The following is a 23,217-nucleotide window of genomic DNA, read 5'->3' as shown; positions in this document are numbered from 1 at the left end:
AAAGGATCCCAATGATTCAGAACCAACAACATGGCAAGGAAACCCATTCCATACCCTCAGCACTCTCTATGTAGAGAAGTGTTTCAATCCTCTCATTTGAACAGGGATTTTACAAGACCAGTTTTGAGTAAAATATTTTTGTTTTCCAGCAGCCAGTTGGTTAACAGAAGTTTTAACTTAAATATAATTAAGTTATTAGATGCTGAGGGTAAAAATAAATATTCCCCCAAATGAAATCGTGGCTGTGTTCTATCACATGACAGAATCAGAGATGTTAGAAATAGGTTTGTTCTCACTTAATAAACAGGCGCAGTGGGAGGAACCTGTATGCTGACAACAATACAAGTGAGTGTTTCTACTTTGAGCTCAGCTTTTTGAAAACATCTCCAGACAGAATGCAGGCTTGTGAAGTCGCTGCATTGATATGTAAGTATTATTGCTGGTGCTTTATTAAACATGCTGCTGATTATCCATCTGGTTTGGGGACAGTTAGAGTGAAAGCTTCTGGTTTTGAAGACTTGATCGTAATTCAAAATCTATATTTTGAGGTGGTGTCTTGTGGAAATGTCATGGTAAAAGCAGAGTGTGCAAGCCAGGTAAATGAAATAGAGTTTTGTATATACACGGTAAAACAGGGAAGCACATGGCAAAAGACAGGGAACAGAGGAACAGTTTTTACAAGGTAGTTTCATGGTAAAAGTGTAGTAAAGTGAAGAAAAAGCAATTCAATGTATGGTAAAAAGAAAAATGAAAGTATGGTTCATGCATGGTACACCATGGTAAAAGTATGACCAATCATGGAAGCGTGCTAAAGAATACAGACATGCATGTACAAGGATTGTAAGATTACTAATTGATTGCCACCTATGATCAATTATAGGAAACTGAAAACTTGTAAACAATGGTACAAAAAGTCCTCGCACAATAATGTATGTGATGCTGCTGAGGCCCTTTGATCTAATCTGTAGCTCCAGCAGCTCACTTACACTTCCTGTTGAAAAAAAGTGTTAAAGCAAACTAATGCCCTTTCTTCTTTTTCTTTAGCAGTTTGTTGTCAGAATTGACAACATGATAACTGACTCCCCCAGTAGTGTAAAATTCAGTGTAAGCAATATATATATATATATATATATATATACAGTGCCTTGCAAAGGTATTCAGACGTCTGACCAATTCTCTTATATTACTGAATTACAAATGGTGCATTGAAATTTTGTTCTTTGATATTTTATTTTAAAACACTGAAACTCAAAATCAATTATTGTATGGTGTCATTAGTTTTATGTTGGGAAATATTTTTAAGAAAAATAAAAAACTTAAATTACCTTGCTTGCATAAGTATTCAATCCCGACACATTAATATTTGGTAGAGCCACCTTTCGCTGCAATAACAGCTTTAAGTCTTTTGGGGTAAGTATGTACCAGTTTTGCACACAGTATCGGAGTGATTTTGGCCCATTCTTCTTGGCAGATTTGCTCCAGGTTGTTCAGGTTGTTGGACAACTCTTGTGGACCGCAATTTTCAAATAGTGCCACAGATTCTCAATGGGATTGAGATCAGGACTTTTACTGGGCCACTGTAGGACATTCACCTTTTTGTTCTTGAGCCACTCCAATGTTGCTTTGGCCTTGTGCTTGGGATCATTGTCCTGCTGAAAGGTGAATTTCCTTCCAAGCTTCAGTTTTTTAGCAGACTGAAGCAGGTTCTCTTGCAGTATTTCCCTGTATTTTGCTCCATCCATTCTTCCTTCAATTAACAAGATGCCCAGTCCCTGCTGATGAGAAGCATCCCCACAGCATGATGCTGCCACCACCATACTTCACTGTAGGGATGGTGTGTCTTGAGGCATGGGCAGTGTTAGGTTTGGCCACACATAGCGCTTTGAGTTTTGGCCAAAAAGCTCTATCTTGGTCTCATCTGACCACAAAACCTTTTCCCACATCACAGCTGGGTCACTGTCATGCTTTCTGACAAACTCCAGACGTGCTTTCAGATGGTACTTTTTGAGTAACGGCTACTGGAAATGCAGTGGTGTTAGCAAATGCTTCTTAAGTGTTCTACAAATTTGTTATATACAATATACAATTTGTTGCATTTCTTGCAGATAATGCAGTAGACTATTCCTTTAGAGGTACATGTAAAATGTTCATGAATGTTGAATGAAGATTTAATGCCTCTAATCTCTGTTTCAGAATGAATGTATTTACGGGTATTACATTGTGGTCTAATACATGGATATGTGCCTTTCAAAGGTTCCCCAGAAGGACGAATAGCACTGTGTACCACTGTGACAGAGCTCGAATGGTGCTTGGTGTTAGATCTCCCTCTCGACCTGTGAGGGCACTGTGTAACGGGAACAGAGTACCCTTAACTAAATGGCACGACAATTTATTCCGTAGGGTAGGTGGAAGTTGGTCATTTAGGAAAGGGGCGCAGCTACGGTATCCAAACTCAATGACCCAGACGGTAAACGGTGTGGCATCTGAGGATTGGAGGAGCGGATGCGCTCGTTAAACTAGGGGTCATGAGCGAGGATATAAATAGAGGTCATAGGTGACGTGATCTGTTCCGTGGTAAATGGTTAGAGACAACCTACAAGGAACCTGAGTTACCGTACTGTAAACCGTGAGTTTGTTTTGTGTTAGTGTTTGTTATAACTGTCTGTTTGTTTTAAACTAGACTTCCTATAACACGATCCAGAGCTGTAGCAGAAGCCAGCATAAACCTGGACATCACTTTCACCCCTGCATTTCACGGAGAACTGTAATATACACTTGCACTTATTTCACTATCACTAAGAACTGTGTTTGTGTTTTGTGTTTAGTGTTGGTGTGTAAAACTGGACTTTTTGGTTGCGGGTCAAACCCGGGGATTTACAAATACACGCCGCTGTATCACTCCATCATTATTATTTACAGGTGTTTGCCATAAGGCTCTGGACATTGTTAATTAAAATTAATAAACACCCTTGCACCTGGAAATCATTGTCTGTCTGTTTTGTATCTGCTCTGCACTGCACTCACCTGTATTCACCTACCACTTTGCCACAACCACACATTCTTGTCTCTTCTATATGACATCAAGGGGGGAGTCTTGAAAATAGGTGCTGTAGATGGGTCTTGTTGTAAAATTGTGAAGTTTCTATGCACAATTGTCTGTATCTTTCTGTTGGTAGGGTGGTAAGTGAGGACAAGAGAGAATACTTTAACTATAGATCTGTCAGTTTACTAAACCCCATGCATGTGTCCAAGTTAATTAAGGATTATTATCATGTGACATTGTCTTGCTTTGTTTTTACTCTTCCCTCACCTTTATAATCATTCACAGGGTTCTTATTGCAATGACTCAAATCTTGTGTTTGTATTATTTGGTAAGTCTGTGTTAAGGTGCTTTGACTATGAGTTCAGGAGCTGCCTGTCATAGACATATTTAATATAGTCTAGATTAAAAAGTATCTTTCTATTATTCTATACATGAGCATCAATGCGGTCACAAGGTGAAGACACTGGTAAAGATTCTCATCGTGCTTCCTGATAATCTATAAAAAATAAAAACAGATTTTCCAATGTCCAATATAACACTTTAATTTGGTTAACTAAAACAATGAATGACTCCAGCAAACACTGGCCATGGCCATTACAGTGCCATGCTGTCCTCCACCTAGAGGCTATGTCTGATATTGCTGTAAAGCTTTTGAATAAGAATATTATTTTGGCTGACTGCTAACCAGACCGAATATCTGGATGCCTTTTAAGAACAGTAATCTTCCCACTTATATTAAACATGTTATCTGAGAGGTTATTGTAAACAAATGATCAGCTTATTAACTCAGATGCTACTGTAAACTGTAGTAATTGCTGCCCAATGGACCACACACCTCTCCTTTCTATGTTTGCATTGAAGGCCATAATCATATTGAGAGAGATTCCTCATGAATTCCTTTCACTCAAAACACACAAGTAGAGCCTGCAATGGGTCACACTGCTGCTATTCCTACTGTATCACAAGCAGAGCCTGCAATGGGTCACACTGCTGCTATTCCTACTGTATCACAAGTAGAGCCTGCAATGGGTCACACTGCTGCTATTCCTACTGTATCACAAGTAGAGCCTGCAACGGGTCACACTGCTGCTATTCCTACTGTATCACAAGTAGAGCCTGCAATGGGTCACACTGCTGCTATTCCTACTGTATCACAAGTAGAGCCTGCAATGGGTCACACTGCTGCTATTCCTACTGTATCACAAGTAGAGCCTGCAATGGGTCACACTGCTGCTATTCCTACTGTATCACAAGTAGAGCCTGCAATGGGTCACACTGCTGCTATTCCTACTGTATCACAAGTAGAGCCTGCAATGGGTCACACTGCTGCTATTCCTACTGTATCACAAGTAGAGCATGCAATGGGTCACACTGCTGCTATTCCTACTGTATCACAAGTAGAGCCTGCAATGAGACACCACTGCTGCTATTCCTACTGTATCACAAGTAGAGCCTGCAATGGGTCACACTGCTGCTATTCCTACTGTATCACAAGTAGAGCCTGCAATGGGTCACACTGCAGAGATGCTGCTGGGGGAATGGAATGTCTCTCCTCTTCCAGTTTCATAACTGATTATAGGGGAATGTGTCCTAATTCTATCCTGTTCTCTGTTTCAGAGGGCTATCCCAATGCTGTCCTGACCCTGCAGCCTGCCTGGGCACAGATATTCACAGGAGAGACAGTCACCCTGAGCTGTGAGGTGGAGGGGGGCTCTGATGGGCGTGAAGAGGCAGGGTGCAGTGATCAATACAGCAGTAAATATGGGGACAGCTGCACAATCAGTAAAGCTCAGTATAACCACAGTGGAGTGTACTGGTGTGAGTCTGCATCAGGACAGGAGCGCAGTAATGCTGTCAACCTAACTGTGTCATGTAAGTAAAATTCTAGATAATATTCAGACTGTGTGAATAATCCTGCACTCGGATTGGCTAAGAGGGTATGTAACAGGGTGAGGTGCCCTGTACATTGTTTGCTTACTTTTAGATCGGGGTCCCCCTCTGCCCCTGTGTTATTTTGTATTATTATTATGATTTATTATTGTATTTGTCGGCGAGCGCCGTGTTATTGTTTTGTTTTTAAAACGTGTCCTGGCAGAGGCGAGATCGGTGCTCGTCCTCTGCCAGGAGTAATAATTAATAAACCCGTGCAGATTGTGGCCGAGGGGTAATAGGATGATTTGCTAATTAGTTAAACCCCTCGGCCATGATATAAAAAGCCTGCAGCTCTCGCTAACGGGGGGTGGGTGTTTGGAGTAGAGAGACGGAGAGCGAGAGGAATTTATTTGAAAGAAAACTAAACTAAATTTACAACATACAGGAACAGTGACAGCGACTGCCCAGCCTGACCTGTATGGTTTGTTTATTATTTACTGTTTATTTTGTGTGCGAGATTTGTGTTTGTTTACTCTTTTTATTTTTGCTCGGTGAGCACAGTGTTTTTTTGTTTAAATATTTATTCTTGGTTGCATTGAATAAAACGGCGCCCGCGCCACTGCACCATACCTTTTGTTTTGTTGTGCCTTCTTCTGGTCTGACGTCACCCACTCAGCCATTCCTGTCACAGGGTATCATAAGCTACTGATCAGCTTGCTGATTTGAGTAAAGCTGTCTCTGGATCTCCAGTCAGTATGAATTGTTGCTGCTCACATAGCTGTTTTCAAGTACCAGTTGAGCAAATTGGCATATTTACACAGGCTTCATGTTCACTCCTTTGGGTTTCAAAGATCCTTAGGAAATATAAATCAAGGGCTATCTACACTTGGGAAAAATAGTTTCCTATAATATTCTTTCTCCATTCTGTAGAAAGTTTATATAGCTCATAATACGGAATAATACAATATAACATGATGAGATAAAAGAGCATTACAAACATGTGTGTGTAAAACTGCAGACTCCTCAATCCTGACCCATCTCTCAGCCCTGCTGATCATTCTCTATGTTGCAGCATCTCTTGTCCAGGGATGTCCTGCCCCGTTCACAGGGATTGAAGACCTTAACATTAACATCTCCTCTAAATAATAATCTAAAGTGTCAGTTTAATGTATTGCCATCACTTCCTGTGCACCCTGCTGTGTGCTCTTCCTCCAGCACTTCCTCTCACTCAACCGCAGCCCCTGAAGCCCTTCACTGGACTGAATGCTGTGCAGCAGCTCAGTGGCCTCTGCTGCTCTACAGACAGGAAGGGGCTCGCTCTCATGTTCTCATTGTAAAATGACAGCTTCCTAACTGCTAGGAAACATACTGTCTACCCACCCCCTCTCTCCTGCTTCATGAATTCAATGATTAACACATTGAATTGTTTATACAAGCATTGCATTAATCAATGAGGATGATCTCTGTGAATTGGCACAGCCTTACTGATTTAATTGTTATAACTGAATAATATAAAATGTTGTCAGTGCTATACGTTTTTGTCTGTGATAAATCCCATTATCTGAACAGTATTTCATTTTACTGTCAGTGTTACGTGAGGATTTAATCTCCATGGATGATTTAAATAAAAATAACAGACAGATTTATACAGACTTTTTCGAAAAATCTATAAAAAATATGGAAGTATGACACAGGTCCGGTTTTTGGGACGGAACCGCATAACAGTCTCGCGTTTTGATTGGTCCATGTCTGTCACATGAATATGTTGTCACACGAGTGGAAAAGCGTGCAGGCATTTTTAACATTGTGATCAGAGAGAGAGTGATCTGCTTTCCACAACCTTACCATTAAAATATAATGTGGTATTACGCTGTACTGATAAAACAAACTATGGGTGATTACTTTATATGAATTATCATGTTATGCACGAATGTAAGAATTGGCTTTCTGTGGTGGTGTGCTTTTTTCTTTCAAGTAGCATATATCTATAATCGTTTTTGCGATATATTTTAATATAAAATGTATACGCTATTGCAGTTTTGTTAGAGGATACATTAGTTTATCTCTAATGTAATCACAGTTTTACATATAGACTGCCCCTGTTTTCATTTACGTCGCAAATTCTGGGCCGCTTTACTTTTCAGATAATGTCCCAAATTCTGGGCCGATTTGGTTTGCAGATAACGTCCCAAATTCTGGGCCGCTTTGGTTTTTAGATAACGTCCCAAATTCTGGGCCGCTTTGCATTTTCGAATTCAGCCCAGTTTTGGGGACTCAGCTGACAGCCGAGTTTCTAAGTCATCCATGCACAGTTTACCATAAACTGGATCGTGAATTCATTTGAGAGTAACCCTTAGTACATGAGTCAAAGTTAATGTATTTTTTACTCTCCCCAGAAATCTTTTTATGAAAAAACAGAAATAAAATGTAAATGTTAAAAAAAATGTATTTCTTATTACATAAAGAAACTACATTGCACTGAAATAGATACATGAAAATTAATTAAAGCAGTCGTTTTCCTTTATTAAAGGCTAATATTAAAACACATTTTTGGGAAGGAACATGGTATTCCGAAAAAAGGACATCTCATTTTCTTATGTAACGTCCATCAGTATATTGTAGTGTTTCAGGTTCTTTTTGGACAGAAATGAGACTGCAACGAGTAGATGAAGGCTGTTTATTTTGACAATAATTAAATAATCACAAAATAAAATCATAAAGTGAGGGAAAGGAGACTGGAAGTCGAATTTGAAAATAAATGATTGTAGTAATTTTTCTTTTACCCTACCCTTCCCCCCCCCCTCTTTTGCGCAAAACCTGAACTCCAATTCCCCTCCACACACGTGTACCACCATGCAACCCTGGCACGCACACACCACCATGCAACCCCTGCACGCATACACTCACCATGCAACCCCTGCATGCATACACTCACCATGCAACCCCTACATGCACACACCACCATGCAACCCTGGCACGCACACACCACCATGCAACCCCTGCACGCATACACTCACCATGCAACCCCTGCACGCATACACTCACCATGCAACCCCTGCACGCACACACCACCATGCAACCCTGGCACGCACACACCACCATGCAACCCCTGCACGCATACACTCACCATGCAACCCCTGCATGCACACACCACCATGCAACCCCTGCACGCACGCACCACCATGCAACCCCTGCATGCACACCACCATGCAACCCCTACATGCACACACCACCATGCAACCCCTCAACGTACAGACCACCATGCAACCCCTGCACGCACACACCACTATGCAACTCCTGCATGCACACACCACCATGCAACCCCTACACGCACACACCACCATGCAACCCCTACATGCACACACCACCATGTAATCCCTGCACGCACACAACACCATGCAATCCCTGCACGCACACACCACCATGCAACCCCTACATGCACACACCACCATGCAATCCCTGCACGCACACACCACCATGCAACCCCTGCATGCATACACCCATCGTAGCAATTCTTTGCAAAATATATTTTTGGGTATTCAGCCCCATTCATGTCTATGGCAGGGTTGAAAAACACATTTCAGGCATATCTCTCGAACCCAAGCACGTAGAAACACCATTCAAAGTGATATAGACTCAGGGGAGCACTCCAAACCACCCCCTAAAATGGTGTTGTGGTTAACCCAAAAACTCATGTCATGACGAAAAAAATTCACTTTGCCAAGCCGTCCTGGCATCTGAACCATGAAAATGGTGACTCCTTGTGTGGCGACCCATGGGGCCCCACCGCAAAAAAAATCAAGTTCCTAACCCCCACAGAACCTGAGATACGCCCTGTCAAAAATGTCCAAAAACGACCCTTTTCGGGGTCATATCTCCATGACCCCGGGGCCTAGAAACCGGGTTGAACTTCCTAGGGTCATGTCTGGTGGCCCTCTTTCACAGGGAGCCATCTGTTTTCAAATGCTACATTTTCAACAAATTTACACATTTTCAGCATGATGGCATGTCAAGGTTGCATTTCCAAAAGCTTTTGAGCTCCAGGTTGGCAAAAAAAAGTCTAAACTGGTGTCCTTTCTAGCTGGGGACACATCGCTTGGAGGGATCGACAGGGGACCCCGAGGTGGACTTCCGTACCGATTTTCAAGTTTCGGGGACCCCCGGAACCCGAGATACAGCACCCTGAAAAATGTCTATGGGAAATCCCATTATAAACCCCCTTTGGGGCAACGCCCACCATCTGGTGGTGGGGTGGCGTTTGAACCCGTGGCCGATGTCTTTCTTTAGCTAAGACTCTTGTGCACGCAAAGAGTGCCCTTCCGAGTTCGTTGGTCCAGAGGTCGTGGAGATACGAGTATGATAAGTGACCACCCCCTTCCCTATGGCAAATCCCATTATAAAAACACCATCGGGGTAAGGCTCGGACAATGGTGGTCGTGGGTCGTACGAACTCGAAGGAGCCCATTTTCTTTAGCTAAGACTGTTGTGCATCTAAAGAGAGTACTAGCGAGTTTGTTGGCCCAGGATTTGTGGACTCATGGGGTACGACAGGAGGACCCCCCCCCCCCGACTGCGATTTCCTATAGCAAAATGCATACAAAAAATGCCCATTATATATAAGACCTGAAATGTGCACATTTTGTAGTGTATTTATGCAACAGAAGCACCAATTTAAGTCCATTCCAAGTGTTTTGTGATCACAGTATCAGCTTGAGTGTATCGGAGCATAGTTTTGCACCAAAAGCGAGCAGAGGCGAAAAAAAGGACTATATACCCTATTCTTTAAAATATCACTTTGCAGTGCAAATTTGAGGAACGCAACCACTTAGCAACTTGCAAATTGGTACTGCAATTTAAAGGCCTGTAGTGTCAGACTGGTAGTCCCTAACTGATTCAAGTGTTTTTGGAATGATTCCTGCAAAGACTGATTTATAAGAAAAAAGAGAGATTGACAAACAGCATTTTGCTTTATATGCAGAAACGGGCAACTACAAGAGGATGTCAAACAAGCTGTGAATGTCCCAGGAGGCTACAGAGTACCTCTGAGTATGAATCCAGATGCTCGCAGTACCTGTTCTTAGAAGTCCGAAACCACTGTATCGCTGTATAACTGTATACCCTATAAATATCACTTTTTATTGTGTATTTGAGGAACACAACCAATTACAAACTTCATTTGAATTGCTGCGCTATCAGAATATCTGGGTATTGCAGTGTATGCTGGGTATCAAAAGGCCTTCACACTTTTACAAAAGGCTGTCAAAATTCAAAAAAGGCCGTCAAAGTTACAAAAAAATAGGTGTGCTCCTAACCCAATACTTGTCTTTTTAATTCTGTGCATCCAAATACTTGTAGTTAAAAGTTTTAAGAATTAAGCCTACTGTTTGTTGTTCTGTCCTAAACCAGCAGTTTGACACCCAAATTTATTAAATAAACACGGGGGGGGGGGGTCATCAGATTATTCTCCATTTTATTGTAACTGAGGTACCGGGACGTTATCTAAAAACCAAAGCGGCCCAGAATTTGGGACGTTATCTGCAAACCAAATCGGCCCAGAATTTGGGATGTTATCTAAAAACCAAAGCGGCCCAGAATTTGGGACGTTATCTGCAAACCAAATCGGCCCAGAATTTGGGACGTGAATGAAAACAGGGGCAGTCTGTATGTACAACTGTGATTATATTAGATCTAAACTAATACATCCTCTATCAAAACTGTAATAGTGTGGAAGACATATATTTTATATTAAAATATATCGCGTAAACGATTTAGATATATGCTAAAAAGTACGCCATTACAGAAAGGCAATTCTTACATTCGTGCATAACATGATCATTCATATAAAGTAATCGCCCATAGTTTGTTTTTTAATGGTATACTTTAATGGTATACTTTAATGGTAAGGTGGTGGAAAGCAGATCTCTCTCTCTCTCTCTCTCTCTCTCTCTCTCTCTCAGAGATACTACAGCTTTTCTGTCCATTCCTGCAGTTTGTTGTCACTCTGATGGATTCTCGGGAGTTCCCCTCCTGCCTCAACCTTTTGTCTACCTATATCAACTGACATTCTTCAATTTCAACTGCACCTGCCCCTTTGAGGACATGGTCATGAAGCCACGCACTTATCGACTTTCTGAGATGCTCTGAATCTACCGTCACCTTAACTTCCAGCTGCTCTGCACCAGGCTTCCATTCCTGACTGACAAACTTCACCAAGGCACTTTATTCAACCTTCAAAGTTATCATTTCATCAACGTGAGCCGCCAGTCAGATACGGAAACCATGTCCTACAACTATCAACATTTCAGTCAAGTGTCCTACTATCCTGCAATAGACAATGCACTCATAGACTGCTCCCGACCAAACCAATAGATTTTGCAGCAGCCTCAGAGCAACGCATTCTTCATCCTCTCGGGTTCCACAGCGGCTTCAGATCTATGCATTCTTCATCTCTGCCCCATCTCTGGCTTCATCTATATCACCTTAACACTGAAAGACCAATATCCACCACATTCAGCAGATCTCTGCTCTCTGCAGCAGACCACCACACTCTACCGATGGCAGTCCACCATTCACTATTACAGATCACTGCTTCAGCAGATCTGTGCTCTCTACAGCAGGCCACTGCTAACTATTGACAGCACTTCATTGTTACTTCCTCAGATATCTGCACTGTTCAGCAGATCCCGTCCTCTACTGTCAATCGCTCCTCTCTTCAGCAGATCTCTGCTCCCTCTTCAGATCTCTCACTATTACAGCATGCAAAAGTTGTTTTAGTTTACAGTTTAAATCCGTAACTGCACTTCTCCGAGCTTCCAATGCTCCCACTTTCCTCCAATATGCAAATCGTGGCAGCATTCTGCAATCAAGGCTAATGCTAATCCCCATCTAATCGAAAATACGAGGTGCTTGACTTTCTCAGCAATCTATTCATATGTCCACACATCCTCTCAAATATTACAGCATTAATACATGGTGAGAGACGTGGTACAAGAAATCTGTCTTGATTGAGTTAAGTTCCACTACTAGGAGAATGACTGGAGTTGTGAAACCCAATCTCTGAATGTGAGTTCACCTTTTCCATTTCAAACAGACATGATAGTAGCAAACCGCTGATCGATCCTGTATTAACTAACACATAGGATGGTCGACATCTCATCTCTGCCCTCGTTTCCAGAAAATTGAGCGCAAAGGGTGCTGAGCTTCCCCAGCAATCGATTACACATGTTTGTTCAGTTCCAGCTGCTACCTCAACCCTCAGTTCCAGCTCCCCTTCTGCCTCTACTTTCGGTATCCAAGTTCCGTCAGCTGGCCCCGTCTGCTGTCCCAACCCCACTTCAGACTCCCCAGTTTCACCAGCTGCTATTTGACTGAATCCTACTCTCAGTAACCTCCTTCAATCTGCTCCGCATTTCATGTCTGCAGCCCTCGCCCTTCTTCGAGAGCTTCATATTCTACAGCTTGGTCAGTGTTTTCAACCTTCTGTGGCCAGAATCGGATTCATCCTATTCCTTCAATCAAAACCAGATCCTGACTTTCATTGTCCACGCTAGGGATTCTCTCTCCCCCCATTCTCTCCATACCAGCAGTTTGCCTGACCCTCTGTGGGACTCTTAAGAGCTTTCCATTCCCTTCCCTTAAAATTGCTAGTATGCCCAGAGTGGGGGCTTCCTGTCTGCCGGGGCCACCAGAGGTTTTCCCCTAATCAGCCTCAAGGGTTTTTTTCCTCTCCACTGAGCGGCAGGTACACACAGTCACATTCTACTAACAAATTGCTAACCATCCCTCTGTTTGTCTCGTTTGTCCTTCTGATCTTTTGTTTATGTTATGCGTTGGCATGTGCTGTCTTTTGTTTGTCTCACGGTGTGGGAGATTTCGTGAGGTGCTGGGTGTCCATCTTTTGGGGGGGGGGGGGGGGGGGGGGGGGGGGGGGGTCAAGTGAGTCTCACTTCCCCGACCTCAGTGCTAGGCATCCGTCTCCCTTACCTTCAGGGGGGTTCTCACCATGTGAGTCAGAGCAGACCCCCGACCAGACTCTGTCCTGTCGCAGCTCCTGCGCTTATCTTTGTTCTATTCTGCCTTCTTTCGGGATGTGGCCACTTGTGCTCGAGTCCCATACTAACCTCTATGCTTTGTCCTTATTTCAGGTCCCAGGCAGCGAGAAGTCTCGGCCAATCGGGGGTTTAACAAGCTCCCCTTTTAAAGAAGTCTCAGATGCTGGGTTCCTCTCTCTCTCATCTCCTTTCGTGTCCCGGTCTTCTGGGACCGACTTCCACTCGAGGGGCGGCTCCCAGAGTCATAATCATCGTATGTGTTTTTGGTCGCTGGGTCCTTTGCCCCTGGGATGTGTCGGCATCGTCGCCCTCAGTCAGTGATCACTTTCTATCCTACTAACTGCTCCTTTCTGCTTCTTCTGCCCTATCCTTACACCCCCCAGCTCACGACCCGTGAAGCGCACGTTGTTATTGCCTTTGTGACAGGGTAGCGTCACGGCCCAAGCTGTTACCGGCAGGAAGAGACCCAGAGACAGAAAGCTGCAGTTTAAGCGCTGGTGGGCATGTTTATTAGCAAACACAGGAACAAAGAAAAAGGCACAAGAGCCAAAACAATCAAAACATAGTCTGAGCATTAGTCTTCACTACCATGTAGATCAACAATACAAAAATAACAGCACAAGCACTCGCCCCAAACAAAGCATTTCTAAAAATCACAGCACAAAGCACTCACCTCAAACAAAGCATTTTTGAAAATCACAGAAACAAACACTCACCCCAAACAAAGCATTTCTGAAAATCACAGCACAAACACTCACCCCAAACAAACGATTTCTGGCTCCTTTTATACATGTGACCACTCCCCAGTTAGCATCAATTACCTAATTGGGGTCACACCTGTGATTGCTGGCAGGGGCAGATTTAACCCCATCCCTGCCAACCTTACATTCCCACACACAGAGCACAGACAAGTGTGTGTAGAGAAGTGTTTCAATTCTCTCATTTGAACAGTGGTTTCATCAGACCAGATTTTGAGTAAAATGTTTCTGTTTTCAGTAGCCAGTTGGTTAATAGAAGTGTTAACTTCTTAAATATAATGAAGTTGTTAGATGCTAAGGGTAAAAATAAATATTACCCGAAATGAGATTGCATGGTGATGTTCTGTCAGATGACAAAATCAGAGAGGCTGTGCTCATTTACTGAACAGGCGCAGTGGGAGGAACCTGTACGTTGACAACGTTACAAGAGAGTGTTTTTACTTTGAGCTCAGCTTTCTGAAAGTGTCTCGAGACAGAATGCAGGCTTGTGAAGTCGCTGCACTGATATGTAAGTATTATTGCTGGTGCTTTATTAAACATGCTGCTGATTATCCATCTGGTTTGTGGACAGTTAGAGTGAAAGGTTCTGGGTTTGTAAGACTTGATTGTAATTCAAAATCTGTATTTTGAGGTGGTGTCTACTGGTCATGATAAAAGCAGAGTATGCAAGCCAGGTAAATGAAATAGAGTATTGTAAAACATACCGTATGCATGGTGAAGCAGGGAAGCACATGGTAAAGGACAGGGAAGCGAGGAACAGTTTTTTTCACAGTAGTTTCATGGTAAAAGTGTAGTGAAGTGTAGAAAAAGCTAGTCAATATATGGTAAATCAAATGAAAGTATGGTGCATGCATGGTACAACATGGTTAAAGTCTGGCCAAACATGGAAGCATGCTTGCTACCTACAATCAATTACTGGAACCTGGGGCCCGTTTCATAAAAGCGATTTGCAATCACAAGCACCTCGCAAATACAAAAATGGGTTTTATAAAACTTTCGCAGGGCTGCGGCATTGATCAATTTTCATCAGAAACCTGCGACACCCAGACATCAGCCGCAAGTAGCAACTGCAGACAAATCCGAAGGAAAAGAGTATTTAGAGTCAATCAAATCCTCTTCATGCGTTAATATCAATTATTTTATCATTTAGATTATATTTAGAATTAATATCAAAGTACCGATTTGCTAAAAAAGGGAGATAACTAATCTTAGGGTCAAATCTAAGGTCAAACTTAGTTTTAGATTTTAATAGAAAAAAACATGAATTTATTTTATTAATCAGTTTTAACCTAACAAAGATATTTGAAACAAAAACCTTTAATGTGCAAAAAACAGCTCATTTTTAACCCCGAAGTCCATCTTGGATTTTCGCTGAACATTGAGTTTCAATAGTGTGTGTGTGTGTGTGTGTGTGTGTGTGTGTATATATATATATATATATATATATATATATATATATATATATATATATATATATATATATATAATTATGTTTTTAATTCCATTACTATTCAAGCCATCTCATATGCCACAATGTCTGTATTAGATGCTGTCATCTGATACCCTGGGAGTGCAAACATTTCATTTGGGAACATTGTGATATTGCCAATCGCTTTGCCAGTGGAGATATTAGTGATGAGATATTGAGAGACAGTGAGTAAGATAATAAAGATAATAATAATAATAATAATAATAATAATAATAATAATAATAATAATAATAATAATAATAATAATAATAATAATACATTTTATGAACAAGTTGTGTAACTTTTATAACTATGTATCTATTTTCATTATTGCTTACTTAGATGGATAATTAAAGGCTTACTTACGCTGGTTTAAAGGTAGCCTTATCTGAGGTACTGTTCTCTGCTCCACCCCTAGAGCATTCACTGCATCCGTGATTATCTGCCACTTGTTTTCTTGTTTTCGTTAGTTAAACTTCCAGACAACTTGCCAAATAGAACAGATTTGTGTTGGCCAACCATTTATATAATTGTATACATTTCTTCTTTGGAAAATGTGGTTTTCCTTTGCACCCTGCCATTGTGTAATTACCTGATCGGTTACTGGGCTTTAAAATGGATTACTAAGTTACTGTTTTTTTTTTTTTTTAACGCAGATCACTAAAGAGTGATCGCAAGTGGCGGCACTTGCAAAGTGCTTTATGAAACACACACAGCGACGACCTTTGTGTCCTCGCAACCTCATCTCAACCACATGACTGTTATGAAACGGGCCCCTGGAAACTTAAAAATAATGGTACAGAAAGTCCTCTCACAGTGATGTATGCTGATGCTGCTGAGGCCCTTTGAACTGGTCTAAACTGCAGCTACAGCAGCTCGCGTTAAAGCACTTTCTTTTTGAAAGTGTTAAAGCACGTTCTTACTTAAACACATTTCTGGGGAATGGGGTGTTAAAAGATCATTGGCAGTTCTACAGCTCTGGCCAAAAGTTTTGCATCACCTAGAATTTTGGTATTGAGACATTATACAAAATAAAAAATAACTATATGAACAGAATTTAGATATTTTATTTAACATCATGTAATCAAAGAAACTACAAAATGAAGTTGCAAAAGTCTACCGGAAGCCATACTAGTTAGTATAGAATTTCATGTTAAATTTTGAAATGTCACATTTTTAAATTGACAGTTTTTCATTAAGTATATGGAAAAATACAAAGCGGTGTGTAATTCAATATGTTAATGTAACATTATTCTGCAGGTTTCATTCGACTTTATGAAGCAAAATCAGTAAATTCTATAGGGTGATGCAACATTTTTGGCCGTAGCTGTAGGTGGTAAAATAAAAATTTTAAAGTTGAAATTTACCCAGTGATTGCAGGCCTCCTGTGTTTATGGCTTTCTGCCAGCTGAATGTAAAATCTGATTGAAATAGTTTATATTGATAGTTTCATAATATTGATTGCTGGCATTTTGCCCTCCATGAACATTTGTATGAAGGTATGAAACAGAAACTAACAGAAGTAGATTGGAGTAAAATAGAGAAAACATCCACAGAAAAAGGATGGCTTTTTTAAAAAATGTAGTATTAGAGGCGCAAAACAATTACATCCCAAAAGTAGACAAACCTAAATCTAAAACAAAATGCCCAAAATGGTTTAATAGATCCATTAAAAAAAAATCAGTGAAAATAGACACTTTACAGAACGTTTAAAAGGGACCAAAAACAAAGTACACAGAAAGAGTACTTGGGACTGCAAAAACAAGTCAAAAAGGAAGTTAGAAAGGCCAAGAGAGAGATAGAAATCAATATTGCTAAGGGGGCTATAACCAATTCCAAAATGTTTTTCCAATATTATAACAGCAAGAGAACATTCAAAGAGGAGGTTTGTGACCGGGTCTTACATCACTTGCGTGGATAGCCACTGTTTAGCAAAACAGAGAGACAACTGGGGGTGGAGTTGAAACGCCAGCACAGGCGTGCAGGATTTATTAATACAAACAGAAATGAATGTAAAGGTGGTCATGTGACGTTACCAACCATGGTAACGCACAGAGGACACATACAGCAAGCTGTACAAAAATACAAAATAAAACACAGTACAAAAACTACAAATAAAAAGGTGCCCCAGAGGGCGAGCGCTATCCTTAAAACGAGGCGTCCCGCTCCAGGAACTGGCTACACTACGTAACCCTCGCTATACATCACATGGGATCACAATCCCCTAACTAACCTACTCATGAGCTGGTATTCATACAACGACTCCTGCTGCTTCATACGGCCTTGGCTGTGCATTGCCTTCACAAGCACCGCTTGCAGTCTCAGGGTTGCGTAGCTGTCGTTACTGCAGAGCGGACCCTCTCCTCCCGAGTATACGCCGCTCCCCTCTGGCATGGCGTTGCAGTCGCCTCGAACCATCTCCTGCAGATGCTTTTGAACTGACGGACACTTGATCAAGACCCGCCCACCTGCTGATTGAGGTCCAGCACAGCCAATCACTTGCTGCCCTTCCCCTCAACCAAGCCTAGCAGGCAGCAAGTCTCAATCAAGCGCCTGTCTGTAAAACAATAATTCAATTAAACAAATCAACTCCAAAACAACACACAATAAATCCATTTCCCCATACAAATTATATCCACACTAAATACACACGTGCAGGGCAATCGCCCTGCTACAAGGTTAAATGTCTAAAAGACACAAATGGCAAAATCATAGACAAAGTAAAAAAAATAGCAAATATATTAAATGATTACTTTTCACAAGTTTTTACAAAGGAGGACACGGATAACATGCCCTACATGTCGACCTGTTCCTATCTAGTTTTCAATAACTTTAGCATAACAGAGGCAGAAGTGTTAAAGGGACTTGGAGCTCTTAAAATAAACAAATCCCCTGGGCCGGATGAGATCCTCTCAATAGTACTCAAAGAAATGAAAGAAGTTATTTACAAACCGCTAACAAAGAACATGCAACAGTCTCTTGACACAGGGGTTGTACCGACAGACTGGAAAATAGCAAACGAAATACCGATCCACAAAAAGGGAGACAAAACCGAACCAGGTAACTACAGACCAGTAAGCCTGACTTCTATTATATGTAAACTTATGGAAACTATAATAAGATCTAAAATGGAAAATTACCTATATGGTAATGATATCCTGGGAGACAGTCGACATGGTTTTAGGAAAGGGAGATTGTGTCTAACTAACCTGCTTGATTTTTTTGAGGATGCAATATCAACAATGGATAATTGCAAAGCATACGACATGGTTTATTTAGATTTCCAGAAAGGTTTTGACAAAGTCCAGCATAAAAGATTAATTCTCAAACTGAACGCAGTAGGGATTCAAGGAAATGCATGCACATGGATTAGGGAGTGGTTAACAGGTAGAAAACAGAAAGTACTGATTAGAGGAGAAACCTCAAAATGGAGTGAGGTAACCAGTGGTGTACCACAGGGATCAGTATTAGGTCCTCTGCTATTCCTAATCTACATTAATGATTTAGATTTTGGTATAGTAAGCAAACTCGTTAAATTTGCAGACGACACAAAAATAGGAGGAGTGGCAAACACTGTTGAAGCAGCAAAGGTCATTCAAAATTTTCTAGACAGCATTCAGAACTGGGCAGACACATGGCAAATGACATTTAGTAAAGAAAAGTGTAAGGTACTGAACACGGGCAATAAAAATGTGCATTATAAATATCATATGGGAGATATTGAAATTGAAGAAGGAAACTATGAAAAAGACCTAGGAGTTTATGTTGCTCAGAAATGTCTTCATCTAGACAATGTGGGGAAGCTATAAAAAAGGCCAACAAGATGCTTGGATATATTGTGAGAAGTGTTGAATTTAAATCAAGGGAAGTAATGTTAACACTTTACAATGCATTAGTAAGACCTCACCTAGAATATTGTGTTCAGTTCTGGTCACCTCGTTACAAAAAGGATATTGCTGCTCTAGAAAGAGTGCAAAGAAGAGTGACCAGAATTATCCCAGGCTTAAAAGGCATGTTGTATGCAGACAGGTTAAAAGATATGAATCTATTCAGTCTTGAACAAAGAAGGTATAGACAATGTCGACCCAGGGGACTTTTTTGACCTGAAAAATGAAACAAGGACCAGGGGTCACAAATGGAGATTAGATAAAGGAGCATTCAGAACAGAAAATAGGAGGCACTTTTTTACACAGAGAACTGTGAGGGTATGGAACCAACTTCCCAGTAATGTTGTTAAAGCTGAGATCCTGGGATCCTTCAAGAAGCTGCTTGATGAGATTCTGGGATCAATAAGCTAACCAAATGAGCAAGATGGACTGAATGGCTTCCTCTCGTTTGTAAACTTTCTTATGTTCTTGTATGGAGTAAAAGATTTAGTTTGTTTGATATTTATGATACTGTTTATATTAGAGTTTTGAAAACCGGGGTCTTATTGTAAGCAGCAGTTGTTGATGCAGAATTCAACCCCTGGTCTCTAAGTCGCTTTGGATAAAAGCATGTGCTATATGACTAACTAATAATTATAACAGCTGCTTTTTATGCAATAAGAAATGAGTTAGAATTATACTGTTAATCATTTTGAAGTTTATAAAATTGAAAAGCATAAGTTAAGATTAATATTACATGCTGAATCCCCATGTGTATGAAGCATGTTTGTTTCTGTTGTCAGTTTTACTACTATAGCATTCAGGACTGAGAGGATAAGGGAGGGGGCTGGTGATTCATTGTGATCCTGCTATAATATACTAACCATTCCTGTATTGTAAGTTGATTCCAAGTCAATGTTTAAGTCTTAATGACAGCCTGTACTTTATAGGGATCTACCATCTCTGAACTAATCTTTACGCGTCTAAACAAACTCGCCCGGCCTTCGGTGGTTTTGCTTTCTTCTATTGGCTCCAATCTCGGTTTACCCTAACGGTGATCGGAGGCTTTCATGAGGCAGCAGTGTGGAGTAGTGGTTAGTGCTCTGGACTCTTGACTGGAGGGTCGTGGGTTCAATCCCAGATGGGGGACACTGCTCCTCTACCCTCGAGCAAGGTACTTTACCTAGATTGTTTCAGTAAAAACCCAGTTGTATTAATGGGTAATTGTATGTAAAAAAATAATGTTTAAAAAATAATGTGATATCTTGTAACAATTATAAGTCGCCCTGGATAAGGGCATCTGCTAAGAAAATCTTAATAATAATAATAATAATAATAATAAAGGTGTTTACATCTGTGTCTGGATAACATGGGCAATGTTCAGCCCACTGGTTTTAGCTTTGTAGCAGCCCTGAGGTGAATAAATAGAACCTTTTTATACCTGACACCCCGCTGGAACACACCTACCTGCTGATTAGATTCCACACCTGATAATCACACACAGCAGGCAGGCTCTCCCAGGAGCGTCAGGTACCTCATTAATTAATTACAATAATAACAATAAATGTACACACATTTCACACAATACTATTTACATTATATACACACAAAACCCACTCTTCATGTATAGGGCTCCTGCCCTGCCACAGGGTTAAACTGTTTTTCAATTAGACCACGCTGCAGGATGTACCAGCTGAGAAGGTTGTCAGTGGTGTGAAAAACGTTAGCGTGGGAGGGAGGAAGCACTGCTGTGTGGGTCCAGTCCTGTGGTCTGCTATTTTTTAATCTGTTGTTTTTCACAGGTCTGTGTCCATGCTTGACATTTCAACTGACATGTTACAAGTTCTGATACTGCTAGAAAATGTTCCTACTGTATTTATTGATTTAAATTTGTCATAATTGTTTTTATAAAAATAGAGTTTATGTTTTGCTTTTAGTCATGAACCACATGACACATCTCTATTGCAAAATAACAGAATCATTTCACCCTGATGGATCACAATGAATAGACTAATAGATAATTGTGCTGCCAGTGTGACAGGCAGTGTTGTGTGATGCACTGCCATTGTGGATTCTGACCCCTGCTGGTGAGATGAGGTTAAAAGCTCTATAAGCACACATGCAGAGGAGCCTGGCTCTTTTGCATAGGGGTTAAGATGCTCACCTGCGGTGTGTGTGGTCAGCAGTGTGTGCCCAGCCTTCTCACTGTTACACTTATCACACCCATTATTGAACTGAAGTCACAACTCATCATTCACAGGGTTCTTATTGAAATGACTCAGATCTTGTGTTTGTATTATTTGGTAAGTCTGTGTTAAGGTGCTTTGACTATGAGCTCAGGAGTTGCCTGTCATATACGTATTTAATATAGGCTAGATTAGAGTGTCTTTATATTATTATATACACCAGCACCAAGCAGTGCACAGCAGTGTGTTACTAACAAAACAAGAGAAGGAAACCTGATCAAAAGTGTCCGATCACTAGATGGCGCTGTCTCTTACTTCTCCCTGTGTTAGCACATGTTACATGTATGTATGGCAGGCACCTATAACTGATGAGCATGGTATAACAATGGTAAAAGCATTGGAAACAGCAACATGACTGTGGTGCTTTTATAAGGGTCTAGTCCCTGACTGTCTCTCTTGTGTTTTTCAGTGCTGACTGTAGTGAGCTGCTCCAGACAGTATGATGGTAAGAGAACAGTTTACAATGTGAACACAGTTCAAAAACAGGATTTACAATACAGGTCTGTGTATTGAAAATAGGCTGTGGCAATACAGTCACAAAGTGAAGAGACATCTATAAAAAATGAAATCAGCTCTTTTTCTTCTGTCCAATATAACAATTGAACTTAGTTAAAAAAAAAAAAAAAAATGAATGACTGCTGCAAACACTGGCCATTACAGAGCCAGTGTCCTCCACCGAGAGGCTATGTGTGGTATTGCAGGAAAGCTTTTGAATAAGAATACTGTATTACAATTATCTGCTAACCAGACAGAATATTTGGATGCCTTTTTAAGAACAGTAATATCCCCACTTATCTTAAACGTGTTTCTTGGTTCATTAAACAGTCTGACAGGAATAGTCCCACTTCAGTAATTGGACTAATTGCTGAATCTTTTGACCACAGTCTTCCACCTTATATGTTTGTGTTCAAGGTCATAATCATATTGAGAGAGATTCCACGTTAATTATTTTCACAAACACAAGTAGAGCCTGCAATGGGTCACACTGCTGCTATTCCTACTGTATCACAAGTAGAGCTTGCAATGGGTCACACTGCTGCTATTCCTACTGTATCACAAGTAGAGCCTGCAATGGGTCACACTGCTGCTATTCCTACTGTATCACAAGTAGAGCCTGCAATGGGTCACACTGCTGCTATTCCTACTGTATCACAAGTAGAGCCTGCAATGGGTCACACTGCTGCTATTCCTACTGTATCACAAGTAGAGCCTGCAATGGGTCACACTGCTGCTATTCCTACTGTATCACTGCAGAGATGCTGCTGGGGGACTGGAATCTCTCTCTCCTTTTGCAGTTTCCTAACTGATTGTAGGGCAATGTGTCCTAATCCTATCCTGTTCTCTGTTTCAGAGGGCTGTCCCAAGGCTGTCCTGACCCTGCAGCCTGCCTGGGCACAGATATTCATAGGAGAAACAGTCACCCTGAGTTGTGAGGTGGAGGGGGGCTCTGATGGCTGGAGGTTTAAACAGTACAGAGGTAGACGTGAAGAGGTAGGGTGCAGTGATCAATACAGCAGGAGATATGGGGACAGCTGCACAATCAGCAAAGCTCGGTATCACCACAGTGGAGTCTACTGGTGTGAGTCTGCATCAGGACAGGAACACAGTAATGCTGTCACCTTAACTGTATCCAGTAAGTCGTTGTCATACTAGATAATATTCAGACCTTGTTGAATAATCCTGCACTCGGATTGGCTGAGAAGGTATTGTAAGCTACTGATAGGCTTGCTGATTTGAGTAAAGCTGTCTCTGGATCTCCAGTCAATATGAATTGTTGCTGCTCACATTGTTGTTTTCAAGTAACACACACACACCCCGGCACTTGAGAGCTGGATTGTCTTTTTTTCTGCAATTATCCAGATCCTAAGTGTTGGGATATCTAACATTCTGCTTTACTGAAAGAACATTTTATT

General features: G+C 41.2%; 1 protein-coding gene across 1 annotated transcript in view; it reads left to right on the top strand.

The window, feature by feature from the left end:
* Positions 1–3,484: 3,484 nt before the first annotated feature.
* LOC117398393 (Fc receptor-like protein 5) overlaps positions 3,485–23,217 on the top strand; it is a 47,101-nt gene continuing 27,368 nt past the window's right edge. The window contains exons 1-4 of the mRNA XM_059015709.1: positions 3,485–3,509; positions 4,661–4,915; positions 21,714–21,749; positions 22,656–22,937. Of these exons, the coding sequence (XP_058871692.1) occupies positions 3,485–3,509; positions 4,661–4,915; positions 21,714–21,749; positions 22,656–22,937 (598 nt within the window). The remainder of the gene's footprint in view (positions 3,510–4,660; positions 4,916–21,713; positions 21,750–22,655; positions 22,938–23,217) is intronic.

The sequence above is a fragment of the Acipenser ruthenus genome, chromosome 51, assembly GCF_902713425.1.
Source record: "Acipenser ruthenus chromosome 51, fAciRut3.2 maternal haplotype, whole genome shotgun sequence".
Classification (NCBI taxonomy): domain Eukaryota; kingdom Metazoa; phylum Chordata; class Actinopteri; order Acipenseriformes; family Acipenseridae; genus Acipenser; species Acipenser ruthenus.
This window is presented reverse-complemented; position numbering and strand designations above follow the sequence as displayed.